General features: G+C 40.5%; 1 protein-coding gene across 1 annotated transcript; it reads left to right on the top strand.

The window, feature by feature from the left end:
• Nucleotides 1-593: 593 nt before the first annotated feature.
• hyou1 (hypoxia up-regulated 1) lies at nt 594-20,063 on the top strand. The gene is made up of 24 exons (XM_084941584.1): nt 594-766; nt 1,630-1,705; nt 1,899-1,992; nt 2,113-2,191; nt 2,305-2,459; nt 3,042-3,118; nt 3,224-3,405; nt 3,882-3,997; nt 5,112-5,298; nt 5,518-5,652; nt 5,772-5,854; nt 5,940-6,072; nt 6,222-6,409; nt 6,582-6,720; nt 7,078-7,135; nt 7,906-7,982; nt 8,142-8,315; nt 8,479-8,633; nt 8,711-8,798; nt 17,573-17,829; nt 17,904-17,988; nt 18,163-18,418; nt 18,525-18,623; nt 19,028-20,063. The coding sequence occupies exons 2-24, from the start codon at nt 1,636-1,638 to the stop codon at nt 19,075-19,077; spliced, it is 2,937 nt and encodes a 978-aa protein (XP_084797710.1). The 5' UTR covers nt 594-766; nt 1,630-1,635; the 3' UTR covers nt 19,078-20,063.
• The last annotated feature ends 929 nt before the right edge of the window (nt 20,064-20,992 follow it).

Raw genomic sequence — 20,992 nt, 5'->3', positions numbered from 1 at the left:
AATCACACATGAACACATTAAAACAGCCATTGTGAGAGCAAACAACATAAAGTTGATTAAAAAATTGACAAAAATGTCCTCACTTTTGTCAATAAAACAGTTTATTCCATGGAGGCACGTGGCGTGCTCACGCTTTACCTGGAAATTGCGTCATTCCGGATACGCCCACTATCTTGACGTGTAGCAATGGGATCGAGATTTGGGTTCAGGATTTCGCGTGGACCAATCACTAAGCAGTGCGTGGAACACGGTGGGCAGGCTCTAGCGTTACAGTGGGACCAGTCGTCAAGACGGTGGAAAGTAATTACCGGAAGCTTAGAGGTGTCTCCTTCATAACAAGAGCACATAACTAGTTCAGCTCCTTTAATCAATAACACCAACTTTATACGACCCCCCTGCGAAATTAGAAAATGTCAATGATAACAATTTTAATATATAAATATAAATGTGTTCTTTATTTCCAATTCAATCAACTGTGGGGAAAAACTAATAACTTGCGCTCGGTCGCTTTATCGTCAGTCTTCGATTGGTTTTCATCCCAAAAGGTAACCGGTTACAGTATACTTGGTTTTAAGTAACTTGACGACAGTTTTTCTCCCGGTCGCGGCTTCAGTGGATCCAATGAGGTGACGCCGCGTTCCGGGCCCGACAACTGAGAACAAGCCGGTGATAAGGGGAACCAAAACTACCGAGTGTGACAACAAAGAAGCTCTGAATAAAGATACCAACCGAGAAACTAACCTCAGAACCCGCCTGGAAAAGCACAGTATGTTGGTGCCTTTCACTTTTATTTGTGCCGACTGAAGACTGATTAAATGCTAGCGCGGTAGCATTATATCGATAAATGTATGCTTTTATAGTGATGGTTTTGCAGACAGTATACTAGCTAACTGTAGCCTTCAACTTCTGTTAGTGGTCTTTGTATCAGCGTATCGGTACTTTTGTTTAGAGCGTACACTTCTAGTCCAGCTGTACTTGAGTAGACCGTTTACTGGTGTGTATCTCACCTGGCTCTGTAATGGTCAGGAGCGTGTTGGTCATCTTATCGTTAGCCAGCACGTATAGAGGTTCCGAAAAGCTAAAAAAGTGGTGGCGTATTAATATGTAATAAAATGAAAAAGTAAGGCTTTCTGGTGTACATCCGTTTTTCATTCATGTGTCATATCTCGATGGGTACTAGAAGTTTCTATTCGTGTTCCTTTTTGTTTTCTCCCTTTAACAAAAGCATTGTGCAGGTACTCGGTGTGGATCTGAAGCTGTGGCTTCAGCACACTGTTTGATAATGCTATTAATGCCACGTGTTCAGAATAGTCTATGCCTAAGTGGGTGGAATCAGGTGCAATACATGTTTTTCATATCCTTAAGCCAAGGTCATCACCTGGCGAGGACACCTTAAAACTTTTTTGGACAGTTGTTTAAAAACCGACACGCAGCAGATAAAACAAGTCTGTTTTATCAAGACATATACTCTACACTTGAAAAACGTTAAAGAAAAGTATAGGATAAATGAGCAAAAGAACATCTTAAAGCTTATGTGAGGATACTTGTTAGGACCAGCTAGGGTATATATCAGTTCTGCTAATGCCTTTATTTTTTTACTAAAATGTTTCCCTTTTCTGATTTTTACAGCTCGTGATGGAGGGTAGAAAGCTGGTGCCGGCTGCTCTCTTCTGTCTTGTTCTGGCAATGTTCCCTTCTCACATAGGTAACATAATAATTTAGCTTGACTTTTCTTCTGGTACTTACGGTTAACAGTAACCATAGGTTACTGGTAAAAGCAGCTCAGTTTGAAACATGGTCTCATTGATGAACACATGCAGTGGAATAGAAAAAGTACACTGTAGGTAGGTGTTAGCTGTCTGCCTGCTTTACTAAACAATTGATCTTTTTGTCTCCAGTGACCGTGGCTGTCATGTCAGTTGACCTGGGCAGCGAGTGGATGAAAATAGCAATAGTTAAACCTGGCGTGCCAATGGAGATTGTTCTAAACAAGTGAGAGCACATTCCCAAATAGAGAAAATGGCACCATTGCGTTCCTTATTTCTTGTATATGCTCAAAAATAGAAGAAAAGCATGCGTTGCTACCATTGTATGTATTGTCTTTTCCATCAGGGAGTCGAGGAGGAAAACACCCACAGTTGTATGTCTCAAGGAGAACGAGAGACTTTTTGGAGACAGTGCAATGGGAGTAGTAAGACTTCTTCTAAAATTTCCAGAATTGACTTAATCGGCTAAATCACAACTGCATATTCAGATATTGCCATGTATGCTGTTAATGTTTCCATGCTTTGTACCACATTTCAGTCCGTCAAGAACCCCAAAAGTGTTTATAGACATCTCCAAAGCCTCCTGGGTAAAAAGCATGAGAACCTCCAGGTGGCACTCTACCAGAAACGTTTTCCTGAACACCATCTGCAGGAGGACCCAGTGAGAGGCACTGTCCACTTTAAAAACTCAGAGTGAGCCTCTTTATGTGCTACCTTGTTTTTATTTATTCACTACACATTCACGCATATTCATATTACAAAATCTGTATACACTAGGAACAGATGTAAAGTAAACACCAAAAGTGTGTTATTGTGTGCTACCAGAGTGGCTTCACAGCTTTGACATTGATTCTTGGATCTCTGGAATTTCACTGGTCAATGCCATTGCTCCAGAAATTATTACCCGATTTTGTGTTTTGTTGTTGAGAGTTCTGCCTAACACAGGGGTGGGCAATTCCAGGCCTCGAGGGCCGGTGTCCTGCAGGTTTTAGATCTCACCTTGGATAAACACACCTGAATCACATGATTAGTTCATTACCAGGCCTCTGGAGAACTTCAGGACATGTTGAGAAGCTAATTTAGCCATTTAAATCAGCTGTGTTGGTTCAAGGACACATCTAAAACCTGCAGGGACACCGGCCCTTGAGGCCTGGAGTTGCCCACCCCTGGCCTAACACATCAGTCCAGAATTTTACCGATGTTATTAATCGGTTATTACCAGAAACACAACACTCTCCTAGTCAGGCTCACCTAAGTGCATTATGTTTCTGTCAGAGAAATGCAGTACACACCAGAGGAGCTCTTGGGGATGGTCCTTAATTACTCTCGTGGACTGGCTCAGGACTTTGCAGGTTAGTTTGCTTGACGCAGATGATGTATCATTGTGAGGCATGTTCACATATGTTCAGGACATATTAAAAAACAAACAAAAAACAAACATTCTCTTCAATTCACAGAACAGACAATCAAAGATGCAGTGATCACTGTCCCAGCCTTCTTCAACCAGGCAGAGCGCAGGGCAGTCCTGCATGCTGCACACATTGCAGGTCTAAAGGTCCTTCAGCTCATCAATGACAACACGGCCGTGGCCTTAAACTATGGGGTCTTCAGGAGGAAAGATATTGACAGCACAGCTAAGGTAAAGGTTCAAGCTTTATACCTAAATACATGCATTAACTCTCATCCTACCAACACATTTTACATACGTGGACTACCAACTGGCGATCTCTGCGGACACTGCAAATAAGCAATCATAATCAACAACTACTCTTCGAGTAGATCTTCCTACATTCAGCAATTGGAGTTTTCCTGACTTGCAGAAAGATCCTTGTTCCTCAGATTGGAGCTTGTATTGTGTCGTGATCATGTCAGATTCGTCTCTCATGCTTTAGCTTTCAGGTACACTAGATTTAGCAACATCTCCAATTTTATGACAACTTGCAGTCTGGAAAATTCCCTTTCCATTTGATTTGATTTCATTTATTTCATAAAACTTTATTAATCTCAGAAAAAGTCTGACTACAGGGCTGATTGATCAGAGGTGATATTTGATGTTGTTTAAAAATGTGATGAGTGATTACAAACTGCTGAAAGCCTGATCTCGTTCCCTTCCAGCATGTGATGTTTTATGATATGGGCTCTGGCAGCACCACTGCCACAATCGTTACCTATCAGACTGTCAAAACCAAGGAGTCCGGGACTCAGCCCCAGTTACAGATCCGAGGTGTTGGGTGAGTCCATTGATCCATGCAGCGGCACTGCTACTGACAGAGAAGCAGCTATTAGAGTTGATTCTGATAATGGTCGAATAAGAAAAAAACTTGGATATACCTAAACTAAAGGAGTTTGGAACTAGAGTAGAATAGAATAAACCTTTATTATCCCACGGATAAGAAATTTCGGTGTTACACAGCTCTTATAGCAAGGGGAATATAAAATATAAAAAGAAGACACAAAATGGTCCTCTATACATAAGCAACTGAAGTTCGTATATACAGGTAACAAAAATTGTACGGAGATACGTACAAAATGTACAGGGATATGTATAAAATGTGCAGTGGTCATCTTACTCACTAGTTTGTTTGTTCAAAGGATGTTAAACTGTGTTATAAACTACCTGCTTAAAATGTAATTCAGAGATTACGAAATATTTTTTGTTGGCTCTCTTATTCTATAAGCCTGATCACAGTCTAAGTTGCAGCTATAACAAGAATGCCAAATGCAGACACAAAACTTGCCTCTTATTTTATTATCTTAACAAAGATACACGTTCTATGTACAGTCCAGTAAGCTATCTGGGTATAGTTTTTGACTGTATATGAAATACTGCATTCATACTTCTGATCATTTTACTTCCACTTAACGTTAATAACCACCTGTTTATTTGGCATCAGTGGGAAGTTTTTCCTTCCCCATGACGCTAAAGTGCTTGCTCACAGGGATTCGTCTGATTGTTCAGTTTTTCTGTGATATTGTAAGGTTTTTACCTTACAAAGTCCAAAAAGACATAGATGAGCGAGTTTGGTGTCGAAGTATAGAGTAGGTATGGCTGTTACTTATCTGCTGCATGGAAACAGGACAGTACTGTTTCCATTGTACGCCTCTGATTTCCAGTATATCTGCCATCTGCAGAAGTTCTCTGACACCGCAGTGGCAGGAGTTGGAATACAGGGAGCTGGTGCGTCATGCGTTTGCTTGTTTATCATGTTGTAGCTGTTACTAACTAGAAAGGGTTTTGTATTTGTTGGTCAGTATTAAAACTATTACATTGTAATTTGCTCTATAAAATAACTGCCCACTTTACATCCATCCAGACTAAAGTGTGCAAATGTGTTCTAACTTAAGGTTTGATTGGGGTTTGGGGGGCTTTGAGATGGACCTGCGACTTCGTGACCACCTGGCCAGACTGTTCAATGAGCAAAAGAAGAGCAAGAAGGATGTGCGGGAAAATCACCGGGCTATGGCCAAGCTTCTCAAAGAAGCTCAGAGGCTCAAGACTGTGCTGAGTGCAAATGTAGACTTCATGGCCCAGGTGAGTCCAGAGACAGGAACTTCAAGCACTCACTCCGTCTCACCGGTTGCGTATGTCATTGTAACGGTCTATGTTGTAGCTAAAGTCACTGTGATAAACTGCAACACATGAAAACGCTTTGCCAGAATCTCAAAATCTGAAATCCACACTGCACTCTTAAACTCGCAGAAATCTTGCACTTTCTTACTTCATCTTTTTTTCTTTTTTTAAATTACCCAGGTGGAAGGTTTGATGGATGACATTGACTTCAAAGCTAAGGTGACCAGGAGTGAGTTTGAAGAACTGTGTGCCGATCTGTTTGAAAGAGTGCCTCGGCCAGTGCAGGATGCCCTGACTGCTGCAGAGATGAAACTGGTCAGTATGCTCAACGTGACAGGATGTGGGCGGATTTGGCTCCAAACATGGGATACAACAACAGAATTCGAAGTTCTGTCATCACCAGACTATTAGACGTTTTATGTTTGTGACAACAGGAGGATATTGAGCAGGTGATTTTAGTAGGAGGCTCCACTCGTGTGCCAAAGGTTCAGGAAGTGCTCCTTAAAGCTGTGGGCAAGTAAGTGTTGTCCATAGAGATGTTTCCATCATTCTCACAATTTTAATTTTCCAAACTATACTAAGTATGTTTTCTCTACGTGCAGAGAGGAACTGGGGAAGAACATCAATGCAGATGAGGCAGCAGCCATGGGTGCAGTGTACCAGGCCGCTGCCCTGAGCAAGGCTTTTAAGGTCAAACCTTTCTTGGTTCGAGATGCAGCTGTTTTCCCCATTCAGGTCAGCATTCAGGTCCTCTGCTGCCTCAAACTGAGTGCATCATGAGTACAATCATACTTAACTGAGCTTTGATTAGTCTGATTAGAGTAATGGGAAATCCAGAGTAAAATCCATGTCAACACTGACTGCGTGACATGTCATTGTATTAGGTGGAGTTTACCCGGGAGGTGGAGGAGGAGGAAGGTGTCAAAACCTTGAAACATAACAAACGCATCCTGTTCCAGAGGATGGCAACCTACCCCCAGCGCAAGGTCATTACATTCAACCGTTACAACGATGACTTTGTTTTCAACATCAACTACGGTGACCTCAGCTTCCTCAGTCAGGAAGACCTCAGGTTGGAACTCTTTGAAAAATACTATGAAATGAGGTTCATTTTAACAGTTTATGGCAAAATCCCATAAAAAGAAGATATTTAAATGTATTTCATCCCATCAGTGTGTGCCCTCACGCTTTAATTGGATGTAAGTGTAAGGCAAAGCTGTGTGCTTCTTGCTCGTGTGTCACAGTGTGTTCGGCTCTCTGAACCTGACCACAGTCAAGCTGTCTGGAGTGGGGAGTAGTTTTCAGAAGCATGCAGATGCAGAGTCGAAAGGAATTAAAGCCCACTTCAACATGGATGAAAGTGGAGTGCTCCTGCTAGATCGGGTCAGTTAAACTAACATGAGCTGCCTCACGACAGTCACTTATTCAAGTTCTGCCTTCTCCTCCTGGCAGAGTTTCAACATAGCATTTCACTACTGTACTATCATTTGCAACTACTATTAAAAGCAGATAACTGTGCTTGTGGATTTCCTTTTTTTAATCTTTGGCTTTAATGTTGGTAATTAGGATTGATGAATTTCAAGCCAAAACATTGGACTCCAAATGTGAAATCCAAACATGGGAGGATTGACGTTCCATGCTCACATAACAGCTTTCAGTGTTAATGGAAAAACTTTTCAAACACCTTTGTGTGATATTTAAGCAAAACAATGTTTAAAAAAATGTCATTTTCATACACAGGTGGAGTCTGTCTTTGAGACCGTGGTAGAGGAGAAAGAGGAGGAATCAACATTAACTAGTAGGTTTCTTGCAAACATGAGCCAGTGCTTGAATCCATTCTCAACTCATACTGCTAACATGAGGGGACTAACCCCAGACTGATATCTTGTGATGAAACTTTGACTGCAGCCAGACATCCAGTTAAAGCTGACACAAGCATCTGACACTGTTACATAAAAAGCTCTCTACTACAAAGTAGCAAAATGTAGCTTTACAGAGAAGTTAAATTGTTGGATTCTTGCTGATGTTTAGCACATAAGTTGATTAAGGCTCTGTGCCCTTTACTTTCTGCTTCCTGCCTTATTTGCTCATTGTGCTAATGTGATAGCTAGTATTTAGTCACAGCTCGGACTCCTTTGGTGTCAGTAACAGTAACTGTTCAAAATTATTAGCTCTAAGACCAGCTTTATCAGTTGCAGTCATAGCAGAGGAGTTTATGCACTCCAGCAGCCAGGTCATTTTTAATTAAAAAGTTGATCATCTTAAATATTTTTGATGTTAAGATAAAAATTAATACGTTTACTTTTATTGAATGACCTAAAGTCTGTTATAGAATAACTGCAAACACCTGTAGATAAGAACCCTCGTTCCTTGGCGACTCACTGTTCTTGTCCATCATTAACTCCTTTTTTTTCCACTCACTTATGTTTCACTACTTCTGTTATGCAGCACACAGGAAGTTCTGCTCGTTTTGATTGATTTGACATCGTATGTACTTTTGCAATGGCCTATATTGTAGAGCGTGTGAGTTGTCGTATTTAACTGAGGGAACGATTTGCTGTCTTCCAGAACTCGGTAACACCATTTCCACTTTGTTTGGAGGAGGATCGTCAGAACCTGCTCCAAATGTAACTGAACCTGTTCAGGTAACGTCACCTATCAAAAGCAATACATGCTGGTCTAGGAATGTTAATACGTTCTTGCCAAGTGTGATTTAACTTTACCATTATATAAAGAACATAAATGGTTGTCCAACACTGAGCAAAGGGTCGGCATGGCATTGGCTCTTGATTTGTTGTGCCTAGGATGAGGAGGAAGTACCTCCAGAATCTGGGAAGGACAGCAAGGATGAGGACGGCAAGGATGAGAATCACAAAGACAAGGCTACCAACGAGAAACCCAGTGATTCAGAGAAAAATTCAAGTGAAGACAAAAACCAAGAAAAAGCCAAAGAGGCAGGAAGCACGACCGAGGCCAAGGTAAGAGCTTCATTTATAATACTCTGTGAAATGCCTCGGTCTGAATTCAAATGCCTGTGCACCTTTTTAAAATTTTGTGTAGTGTTTGGTGAAAATGTATATTCATGAGAGATTAGCCTTCACAAAGCTGTTATTGATATTACCCATCTGTCTCCCGGCGAAGGAGGAAAAAGACGGAGACAAATCTGTAAACACTGAGGTGGAGAAGAAGGCCAGACCTCAGAAAAAGAGCAAAATCTCTGAAGAAATCACACTGGAACTCCTTATCAATGACATTGTTGATCCCATGGCCGATGACCTGACATCCTCTAAGAAAAAGTACAGCTTGATTTTCATTTATTTTCTGTTTTGGTTTCCTGGTTTTCTCAGCTAAAGGAGTCTTTGTGTGATTTCAGACTGCAGGATTTGACAGACCGAGATCTGGCCAAACAGGAACGAGAGAAAACACTCAACAGCTTGGAAGCTTTTATATTTGAGACACAGGTAAACAACACGAACATCCTATGTGTACCTGTTTATGTTTATTTATTTACTGCAAGTGTTTTCTATCTGACATTCACACAGAAATGCCCCAGCCCTCCCTCTCCCTGGCCATCACCCAGCAACTTTGATTCCAAACTTTTTTGTGTTAGGGAATGGCGACATGGAGGCTGAAAGCCTGTTAGCTTTTGGACCTTCTGATACTGAGCTAAGTCCGGAAGGGCTGAAGAAAGCTCGCTGGAAGTGATGTTGTAGTTCATGGGCTGATGGTTTTGCTTCTGCTGTTGAGAACATCACTCTCTAGACTGGGAGGCAGGCAGCAGTGGTGGTGAAGAGCTGGTTAGTGGTGAGGTGAATGGCTTGTTGATAGGCAGGGTTTGAGTGCAGGGGTGTGGCTATGAAACTCTGAGGCTGGTGAGTTGTAAGCAGCCAGGATGCAGAAAACCTGTTCTAATTACCGGAGCCTCATTTGAAAGAAGGCCATGACTGAGTGACTGTGGTAAAGGGCTGTGGCGAGGAACTGTTAGTGAATTAGTGACGGAGCACCAGCAGCTTGCAGAGATGTGAAAAAGTGAGCTGGAGGCAACAGGTGAATAATAATAATACATTTTATTTATAGGCACCTTTAAAGACTAGGGCTGCCACGATTAGTCGACTAGTCACAATTATGTCGGCTATCAAAGTCGTTGACGACTAATTTAATAGTCGACACATTGTTGGAAGCGTTGTAAGATCCTGAAAGACGTGGGAATAAGTACTAGGACTTAAGAGTGTAATAACAGACTGAAACAGAAGATGGCAGCAATGCATGTACAAGGATGCCAGCTGCCATTAAACGCCAAAGAAGAAGAAGCAGTCTCCGGTATTGTAGCTGTGTCCAAATTTAGGGGCAACATCCTTCGGAGGCCGCATTTGTAGGCTGATTACTTTACAGCAATGTAACAAAGGCTGTCCAGATTCAAAGACTCCTACAAATGCCCTCCTTTTCCCAGATTTGAAGGATTGGTCGGCCCAACCTATCCCAGAATTCATAGTGCGGCCCAGCCAATTCCAGTAGTGCTGTGCGATACTGCATATTTTGGTATCGATCCGATACCAAGTAAATATGGGCCAGTATCGCCGATACCGATACCTTTCAATAAATAAAGTGGATGCGTCATTGAATTGCTGAATCTCCATTAATTTTCATGACCTTAAGTGTTTTTTGCAATGTTTCGTTTTTTATTATTAAATAGTTAAAACCAATGTTCCCTCTAAGCTGCGTGCGTGCACAATTGCGCACTGCTGGCACGGTCTCTGCGCACAGAAAATCTGCGTTGCGCACAAAAAAAATCTATCCTGAATTGAAATTAAAATTAAAACTTTAACAATTCTGTTTTGCAGTGTTAGTCAGTAAGTGACTGGCTGCTCCTGTATATGGGATTAGAACGATGCCACCTTATCCTATAGTCCAGCCAATAATGCGATTCACATTTGTATATACACAGCTAATCAACGTCGTTGACAGGCTATGACAGCGTCCTTATGTGCCGACACCGGTGTTTTAGCTAGCAAAGCGGCATGGCTGATGTGGAGTGAAGCCACGTTAATGACAACGTGTACAACCATTGGAGATGTGAGCAGGACAGACGGAACAATTGACGGAAAAAGTGTGGACTTTATACCAGTTTTTAAATTGTGTTGATAGGCTACGTAAAACCAGAGTTATGATAAATATATATGCAATGTTTGGTTTTCTTCCTGAATACTATCGTTGTTTATATTTACTGCGGGAAGAAACGGTAAAAACGGCGTTTGATAAGGAAAGCGCTTGAAAGCACTCTCCACCTGTGAGCAAAAACAAAACCAAAAAAAAAAACCCCACCCTTTCCTATTGGTCGAAAAATGTACCATGTCGACCAATCGAAAAATGATATCACAACATGGCATTTAGTTGTTTAGGAAGGGGGGAAGTTTTAGGAGTTGCGGCGGTGTTTTGAGATGTGAGAGATTTGCGACGTTTAGCGCAAATCTTGTGTGTAGTGTATGGCGTTATTTTTGTGCCACTATTCTGAGCGCACAGGCATCTCCGAAAACGTTAGAGCACTTATGCAAATATGTGATGTCTTGATGAATCGAGCAGGTATTTGAAGTTTACACAGCACCATTCTCGCATGAAAATATCTTAAAAGTTTATCTTGTGACCCAGAAAGAGTAATATTTCAAACTCCGCCACTCTGCGTTCCTCTGCCACTGCCTCGTTTGAGTTTTGGACGAAATGGATTCTGGGATATTGCATTTCGTCATTTCGAGCTGATTGGAGACCAGAACACCCAATCAGATTTTTTTTGCATCCAAGTCTGTGATTGGCTGGTTTTGTGGCACAAATATAAAGGTGTAGAGAAAGAGTTGAGCGCGCACGGGCAGAAATGTTGAGAGCGCGAGCAACACGTTGAGAGCGCGCGCAAATGCAAAAACTGAGCGAGAGGGGCTGCTATTGCACGTGTGTGTGTGTGTGTTTATGGATAATAGCAAACACTGAAATACATTTTTTTTCCACGCAGGATTGAATTTTGTTTACTCAAATTCAGCTTTTCTTCGCTCAAAATAAATTTCTCCTCAAAATACAACACTTGCACCTGCAAACTTTTTTTACGTGCGCTCAATTTTTTTTTTTTTTTACGTGCGCTCAGAATAGTGGCACAAAAATAACGCCATAGTAGTGTAGTCAGTAGTTTTGTTGTGTGTGTCAGAACAATGAGTCGACTACTGAATGTTACACGTGTTACAGGAGTGATACATCTCCTGTTGTCAGCCTGCAGGTATGAGGCTGATGTTCTCCTTTATCTCATAGTGGACAGAAATTATTTTTTGGAGTGGCACAAATAATTTGTGTGGCATCAGATTTGATGCAGAACACCTGATTATTCTGTAAATAGTTTGAAATGTTTATTTAAAAAAACGCCTTGGCTGCATTTTTAGGTAAACAGCTGCAAAAAACGTTGTTGTTTGCATAACTCAGTTACTTTTTTGAAGAAGTAACTATATAATTAATTGCCCAACATTGGTCATTATTTACTGTATTTTGCAGACAGAGAGTTACAGGACTCTCTCCCAGACCACAGACTCATACTCATAATACAAGTCAGAGCTTTATAAAAAGAAAAGAAAGAAAGTTGTGTTTTCAAAATTGGAGTTCAAGTTATTTTTACTTCCAATAGTGTTAACATACTACACAGGTCATGAACAAGATTTTTTTGAAATTTTCATTGTAAGTGGGATAAAGCAGTTAATTAAAAGTAGTCTAAGATAAATGCTGTAATTTGATTATTTTAATAAACCATGTAACTTGGATGGATTCGATGCTGGCGTGACCACAGTGCACACGTCTGCTGTTGCTCACAGTGGTCCAAGGGACCGCTTGGGGAGTTTGTGTGTTCATTCAGACACATGAAAAACTAGAGGGAACATTGTCCTAATTATGTCCTGGGTTTTAACCAAAGTTTGTAATAAATAGAAAATGAATATCATCTTCTTTTTTTTTTTCTTTTTTTTTTTAAGAAATAAGTCACGTCACGTGACGGCACAACATCTAAACATAAGAGAGGGGAGGGGGAGCAAAGAGTGCCTGCTCTGTGCTGACACAGAAGCGGCGAGTCCGGCAACCTGGCTGTTTCGTCTTTGCCGAAACAACAGCATTACAAACAAGAGCGGAACTTAAAGTAAAGAATCAACGGGCTAGTATCGATCTGATACCTATGCCGACTTGGTATCGATATTTGGATCAATTTGGATCAATCCGCCCACCACTACTAGCCTTCAGATATGCATCACCAGCTGTCTCGGTGGAGTTTAACCCTTTAAGACCTACCATAGAACCAAGTCCGCCAGAGCTTATATTATATTTTTACATGTTGTAGTGCCATTTTTGGAAGCATTTCAAGTTGATATACATCAATGCAACCATTATAGCCCAAATTTTAATAATATGTCTGCATTAAGTGCATAATAATTACATAAATTGCAAACAAGTGCAATAAACTACAAAAAAATGTAAAATCGTTTTGGTTTTTTTAACATATATTTCTAGTTAGAGAAATTTAAGAGGCTTATCCCTCAAAACTGTAAATACAAAAAAGTTGCACAAAATAGTTTCCCACCACAGGAAATTTATTTTAAGTGTCTTCATAGTTTTATTTTTGAAATACACCAATTTTTATATACTGCAGGAAAAACGAAAACAAATATTATAATGCAAATTTGCAAAAAAACAGCATATGCGTCAAAATAAACTATTTCCAGCAGTGCAATATGAGTCCTAAGCATCCCAGAAACGACACAGAAAGTCATAAAGTCAAACATAATTTTTAAAAACACCAGTATAGGCTCATGATGCCCTGATGGTAAAAAACTACATTTCCGCAAAATGACGTCACTTCTGGTTTCGGGCAGAACATGGCGGACATGCGATAGTTCGCGCTGATGGACATAGGAAGTGTTACAAACAGCTGATAGGATCGGCAAAGCGTGTTTCTGGAATATTATGGTTTTGTTGCTGCAAGCAGTGTTGGTCAAGTTACTTGAAAAAAGTAATCAGTAACTAATTACTGATTACTTCCCCAAAAAAGTAATCCCGTTACTTTACTGATTACTTTTCAAAAGTAATTAATTACTTAGTTACTTAGTTACTTTTTAAAAATATGATTTACAACCTGAAGAGGTGATAAAGCGATAGACCTTGCAGCCCAATTCTACTTTTTCTGCATAATCCATCATACAAAATGTAATCAAATGGAAAAGTCTCTTTTTAAAACTTGTTTTATTAGTTTTAATCTTTTAACTTTATGCATCAAGCAAAAATTAAATTATATGCAACATTCACTGACTGGAAGAAATTTGTTTAACATTTAAACCTATCTTTTGCACATTCCAGCACATAAAATAAAATATTTTTTTGTGTTTACACTCACTCTTTCAAATAAATGCAAGTAAAACAGAGCAGAAAATATATAAAATCAAAGACTAGCAGTTCTGTTGCTCTATTCTCACCTATAAAGCAGGAGTGGCGTAGGCGGAGGTTTGCCCTGGTGCAGGTGTGCCGCAGCGGTCAGTTGAAGAATCCGCGAGTTTCTCTCGGTGCTTGCTCGGAAGTTAAGGGGTTTTTTTCGCTGTAAAAAGAAGTTTTCTTCCCACGCAGTGATCAGCGGACGCTAATGTTTTTGTCACTTTTTATGGAATCAAACTCAAAGTAAGGTCAGTACTTCCACGCTTTAAACGCTGCACGCTCATACTCTCTCCCGCACTCGATATATTATCCATTGTTGATCTGCACACAGATGTTGCCACGAATGTCGCACTCGCTTACGTCATTGTCATGAGTCACTCTCGCAAGAAAATCACGGTTTTAGTAACGCAGTAACGCAGTGTGCTTACGGGAAAGTAACAGTAATCTAATTACTGTTTTTGCAATAGTAATCCCTTACTTTACTCGTTACTCGAAAAAGTAATCGGATTACAGTAACTCATTACAAGTAATGCGTTACTGCCCATCTCTGGCTGCAAGTGCTTTTTATGCAGTTTTTGCAAAGCTATATGTGGAAGGAAACTGTGACTTAGGACAAGCTGATGGCATAAGATGTAAGTACAACTCCTCCGGTTTCATATGCAAAAAAAATTATTGCGCTAGCTTACGTGGTTGCAGTGCTACCGGGATTTAAAAATAGTTATGCAAAACGGAGCGCGCCCGCTCCGACCGGCTTTAAAGGGTTAATAAACTCAGCCGTCTGCTCCTCGCTATCTAAAATATAACAGGACACTTGCGTAAATTCTCGATCATCTCACACTTCTGTTTAATCAGTTTTCCGTTTGACGTTTGTTCAGCTGTAATCTCAGCCAAACCGATTTACTCACAAACAAATAAAACACTGAAAAAGGCTAAACAATAACATTTTTAGGTTATCTAAGTGACTTATATTTCATGTTTAACCTGAGTAGCGAAAGACCGCGGGGAGTTTGAAAACGGTGTGCCGGGAGTTCGCTGTTCTCGCCCCGGCTAGCTATTGAGCTGGTGGGTAACAGACGTCTCCAAAAACGTCGGAGCATTTTTGCAAATATGTGATGTCTCGTTTGAAGCCGAAGGATGTGGCCCCTAAATTTGGACACAGTGGGGGTGTCCAAATTTATAAGCTGCATCCTCCCAAGGCCTATTACGTCACAGCGATGCGACGAAGGCTGTCCAAATTCGTAGACTCCCCCAACGGAGTCAAGGCTCGCTAGAGCCGACGAGAACAGCGGCACATCATTTTCAGACCCCCGCGGTCTTTCGCTACACAGGTTAAACATGATATATAAGTCACTTAAATAAATGTTATTGTTTGGCTTTTTTTCAGTGTTTTATTTGTTCCTGAGTAAATTGGTTTGGCTGAGATTAAAGTTATAGTTTTCACACAGCTGAATAAATGTCAAACAGAAAAGCGATTAAACAGAAATGTGAGATGGTAGAGAATTTCTCCAGTGTCCTGTTATAGTTTAGATAGCAAGGAGCAGACGGCTGAGTTTATTAAATTCCACTGCAATTTTCATTAAAAGTTTAATAAACTATCATCTTGTCTTTATTTTTAGTTAGCACATACCTTAAACACTTCACGCTGTAAGCTGATGATAGTTATATAAGAGCAGATGCATGCTGGTGCAATAAGCTGTACGTTTTATGTCCAATTGATTATCTGATTAGTCAACAAATCGCAAAAATAAGGCGACTAGTCAACTAATTGTTTGTGGTAGCCTTATTAAAGACCCTCAAGGTCACCTTACAACAAAATAAAAACATAAGGTAAAGAAAAACTAAAAAATAGAAGTTAAACAAGGTAAAAAATAGACTAAGACGGTGTCATGATAAAGCATATAGATGGGTTTTAAGATGCCAAGCAGAATGAAAGAATGAAGACAAATTCCTCTTACCATTTTGGCAATAGCTGCTGGGGGCAGGAGCGTAGCAGGATGCTAATTCTTTGCCCCACTTCTTCCTTGCAGCCCATGCAGAAGGAACATAGCCACCATCCCAGGAGAATGAGGAACTGATTTCGAAGCTCCTCGGATGCTGCGTCCACTGGGTCCATTCTGGGCAGAGTGTACAGTCATTAGGTGGAGTGTGAGGAGTGAGAGCTCAAATACAGGACACGAACACAGGCAGGCAGAATTATAATCTATAGAAACAACACAGTGGGTCATGACATGAACTGGCATTCAGACAAAGGACAAGACTCTAAATACATAGAACGTGTGACAGCGGGGGAGAGGGACATATGGCTGACAGGGAAGCAAAACTAAAAGTAAAGCACAAGGAACAGGCACTCTTAAAAATAAAGCATTAAGTGAGAAAACAGACACATGCATGAATGTACACAAGAGGTTGTTTCAAGTTTCTGTATTAACCCTAAAACATGGGTGTCAGACTCATTTTACATGGTGGGCCACATGTAGCTCACTTTGATCTTAAGCAGGCCGGACCAGTGAAACTCTCGTCACTGTCAGTGTAAAGAAGTTACATGTTTAATTGTTTTTCTGCATAATGAAGAAAAGCTGCTGTGACAAAGGAAGAAATCTGCTAGCATGAAAAAGTTCTGGTAGCTCACTGCCCAGAGGCTGCCCAGCTTTGTTTTGTTTTGTTTTTTGTTTTTTTTTAAACTGTAGTTGTGGGGAAAAAAAAACCCTTGAAATTTCTATAGTCTGTTTTTCACAAAGTTAGAAAGGTTTTATTAGAGACATAGCTTTTGCAAGCAGTGTTTCACAAATTATGCCAAATTGGCATCCTCAGGTCTTTCTTTGCTGCTGGTTCAGTGAATTTTGGTCTAAGAATGATGAAACCTGCAGTTTCAGAATCTGTGAGATGTCAGCTTACAGCACCGGTAAACAGACATGTGCTTCGTGTTTACGTCTTTTTATGGAATCTCCTGCTCTTTAATCGTTTGCTGTTTCACCTGTTTGGTGGTTGTTGAAATGGTTTTGTTGCTGAGATTCTGAAATTTCTGTGGATACCAGACGTCTATATTTAAATATATAGAGATATGGTACATTCCGTTAAACCTAATGTTCTCCCTCTCGCCCCCAGTACTGGGTAGCATTGAGTTTCAATAAGTTAATTGTTTATTGCTCAATTACTTTGTTTAGTGTGAATGGCCATATGGGAAGTTTTAATCATTATGAAAAACTGTAAATACAGTTACAAGTCCATTTGTGTCTGTGTGCGGTGAGCACAGATCACACAAGTTAGGAATTCCAAATAACTTCAAGCGCACATTCAGGCCTATGAAGACTCACTTAGACACTCAGGCACTCTGTATCATTGACATGCAACCAGATGCTGCTAATTTTATGTTTTTGCTTGTTTCTTCACTTTTTCCCAACACGCTTGCATTTAAATCTGGCTCCCCGTCTCTGTGTACCTGGCTGGTACTACTATACTTGCTGTCTTCAGAATGTCTGCCCCTCCTTCTTTCACATAATGGTATGATCCCAGTCTGACTTTGAGTGTGACTGGGCACATGGTGTGTCCATCAAAATAAAGTCCCACCCCCACTTGCATGGATTCTCAGCAGACCTAAAGACTTGTATACCAGCGATTAATAACTGACATATGAAACTATGTGGCACCCAGGCTGTACGTTTGACACCCCTGCTCTGAAGCAACCGGGAACTAGGACTAGAGTGAAAATTTCAAAGTTAAAAACAAATATACAACAAAATAAGAAATTAAATTCTTTTTCCCCATGTAAGGGTTCAGTATGCTCTTTTTCCAGGACAAGCTGTACCAGGAGGATTACCAGCAGGTGGTAACCGAGGAGGAGCAGGAACAGATCTCAGCCAAGCTGAAAGAGGTGTCTGAGTGGATGGATGAGGATGGCTATGCTGCCACCACCAAACAGCTGAGAGAAAAACTCTTTCAGCTGAAGAGCCTGTGCAAGGACATGTTTTTCAGGGTTGACGAACGACGCAAGTGGCCGGAGCACCTGGCCCGCCTGGAAAGCCTGCTCAATAGCTCCAGTTTCTTCTTAAAGTAAGTGGTTAGAAGGAAGGAAATGTAAAGTTAGTCATGAGCCAGTCGTTGACTGAGTTTTTGTTCTCTTAAAGGAGTGCGAGGCTGATCCCAGAAGATGATCAGATCTTTACTGACGTCGAGCTAAACATGCTAGAAAAAGTCATCAATGAAACAATGGTAGGTGGTGACAAGCTTTTTCTTGCCTGAAAGCCTGTGTATCTGAAAAGCCTTTCCTCTTGAGAGAAATCCAGGGTTTCTCGCCCAGACTTTACATGCCTGTTCACATGGGCTGAATTTGTCGCTATGTTTATAACTGAGCTTCGTGTGTGAAGTCACCTCTGCTTACTTTAGGTGTGGAAGAACGAGACAACAGCAGAGCAGGAGAAACGCTCTCCAAAAGAGCGACCGGTCTTGTTGTCCAAAGACATCGAGTCCAAACGGACTCTTCTTGAGCGAGAGGTCAACTACTTGTTTAACAAGGCCAAGTTTGCCAAGCCTAAACCCAAAGCCAAAAACAGTACAAGCACAGATAAAAGCAGCAAGGCTAACAGCACAGCTGAAGAAAATGTCAGCCCTCCTATAGAGGAAAGCACAGACACCAAGAGTGGTGGGTCAAACAGAAAAACACACATTCTTTCCCCATTATTCTGTTAAACTAATTAGAAGTGTATTAAAAGAACTTCATTATATCTTTTTTTTTCCCTTAAATTTAGATACAGGAAGTTCAGAAGAGATACCATCTGATGAAACCCCATCCACTGAGAGTACTCTCGACAGCCAATCACAACCTAAAGAAGAATCCGCAACTACAGGTTTGTACACCACACCTGTTAATTATTGTTAGTTAATGGAGCCAATTAATGGTTTGACAATCTTACTGCTTCCATAGAAACTGAAAGCCAAAGTAGCAGTCAGATCCTCCTAATCAAATGTAGTTGATTAACTAATGATCCACCTGTGACCACATGTATACAAACTTTGACCAAGAACCAAGCTGAGGTGGGCGTCTCCCGAGTAGGACCCGGGATAGATTTGGGACCCGCTGGTGAGACTATATCTATCGGCTGGCTTGAGACACCTCCGGCAGACTTCAACACCTAAAAATATAATTTCACTCACTCACCACTGTATCTCCAGCTTGCAGAGAGAACATAGTCATAGTGGAGCTTGTACTGTTTTGCATATTTATGGTTCCGATCTCTGTCCTTTTTTCCAGGAAAACTGGAGAGAACCCAACCTGAAAACCACATAGAGGATGAATTATAACAGCTGGAACTGTAGAAGAAAAAATATTTATTGACAGCGTCTAAATGTTCAGCTTCTCTCTCAGACTGGTTTTTTTTTTTTTTTTGGTCTCGTTGACTCATTTGTTGAACCTCTGGACACACGGTGAATAGGAGCTGGACATTTTTCTGCTCCTTGTCTCCACTTGAGTGTTTCATCTTCATGGATTCTATAAATGAGAAGTAGTTTCACATGAATCAAGCCCCAGACTGCATTCTTCCTGACAAAATGCCTTTTCATATCCACCACCATTATCTTATCAATGCTAATCCAGAGGGAGCTGTTTGGCTAGTTTACAATATCTTTAATAACAATATTTGATGTTTTAAGTTGGTGGATATACAAACCAAGTTAGTGCAGCACTTAACAGTTTTGGTTACAGTCACAGCGGATACAGTGTTCTTGTTTTTGCACCAACCCATAATTCCTTTGGCCCTTTAAATTGCTGTCAAAAGTGTCATCTAGTATATTAAGCATATGTAAAACTATAAGAATGAAAAACTTGTTAATTTATTGAAACTTTAACTACACATAATGTAGAGGAAGCCCCTATGTTTTTCAGCTAAAATTCTGAATCCAATGTTATCAGAAACATCCAGTGTAATGTTCAGAGGGTGGGATCCTGCCCTTCAGGGACAACTCGCTTTTATTTCTTTTTTTTAAAAAACATTTTTCCTAAAAGTCTGCTACTCAATGGACATTTTATTTATTGGTAAATGTTCCAACATTAACATGTTATCCACCAGCAGCACTTACAGATATTCACATGGTAGTGTCCTTTATGTGGCCCTTAGTTTTGATAGTGGACTGCCCCCGTGTGTGCAGACAAAACAAGATAAATACTGAGCTCCCAAATGGTGATGATTTAACAGTTCAACAGTGAGTTCACGCATCTGCCTCCTGCTGTCGTGATATGGCTGGATTTCAAAGATGTTTTCTACTGATGCTAATAAAGCTTTTGACAAGTGCTTCAATGTTGTTTTATGATGCCAGTCACACTGAGTGCTTTCAGAGTCTTCATATAAGCTGCTAGTAGAAGTGTTTAGCTTTTTGTTTACTGGGACATAACAGTGTGGTGCACATGTTTGCACCATTTTTCGTGTTAGAACACGGGGGTAAGGGGTTTGGGTCTGCTATATCCTTCTCTGTACTCTGAATAATGCAAAAGAAATCAGGGTGGAACCAAGAATAAAATTTGGAATGGGAGATGGAAACGATTCCTGTATTCCTAAACTGTTAATAAAAATATTTTTGTTTGTAATTTTAAGACACTTTGAAGAGTAATGTATATGTTCCTCAGTTTTTGTAAGTGTCTTAGTAAGGCTGAACTGGGGTTGAACTGCATAGTCCCTGATTTACCATACTGTGTGTGTTTAATATATGTACCTTTACAACTAAATTAAGGAAAAGATTTTAAAAGTGGCTTGGTTTGTAATTATTGAGGCTGCTCATTCAAGAACTGAAAGTGAAAGGTGACATGAATCCTCCTGTCATTAGGATTATTACATTAAGAACTGAGGCTGGCTGAGGGGTTTAAGAATATATATAAATCACCCCTGGTGGCCAGAAATCCCAGGGCAGTTTTTTTGTTCCAGTTCCACACTTTGTGGAAAAAACAACAAAAAATGGCATTGCATAAAGTATCTCCCACACAAATACCAGGACAGTAAATGAAATTCACCAGAGGTTGGAGGTGTCTGAGGATAATTCTCTCCAGGATCTTTATCAGGTGGGAAACAGACTACAGGTCAGGTTTGTGGCTCTGATTTGTCAAAACCACATAGAAAGTCTTACACTTCAGACCAATGCCCAGAGTACACTGCCGTACCCACTCCAAGGCTGGTTTTATGCTCTTGTGTCACGTAGCGATTTTCACATCACATCCTGTGTCACAAGA

This window comes from Perissodus microlepis, chromosome 10 (assembly GCF_051167445.1).
Source record: "Perissodus microlepis isolate ML-2025 ecotype Zambia chromosome 10, ASM5116744v1, whole genome shotgun sequence".
In the NCBI taxonomy this organism is placed as follows: Eukaryota; Metazoa; Chordata; class Actinopteri; order Cichliformes; family Cichlidae; genus Perissodus; species Perissodus microlepis.
The sequence above is the reverse complement of the archived record's forward strand: the minus strand, read 5'-3'. Positions and strand labels throughout refer to the sequence as shown.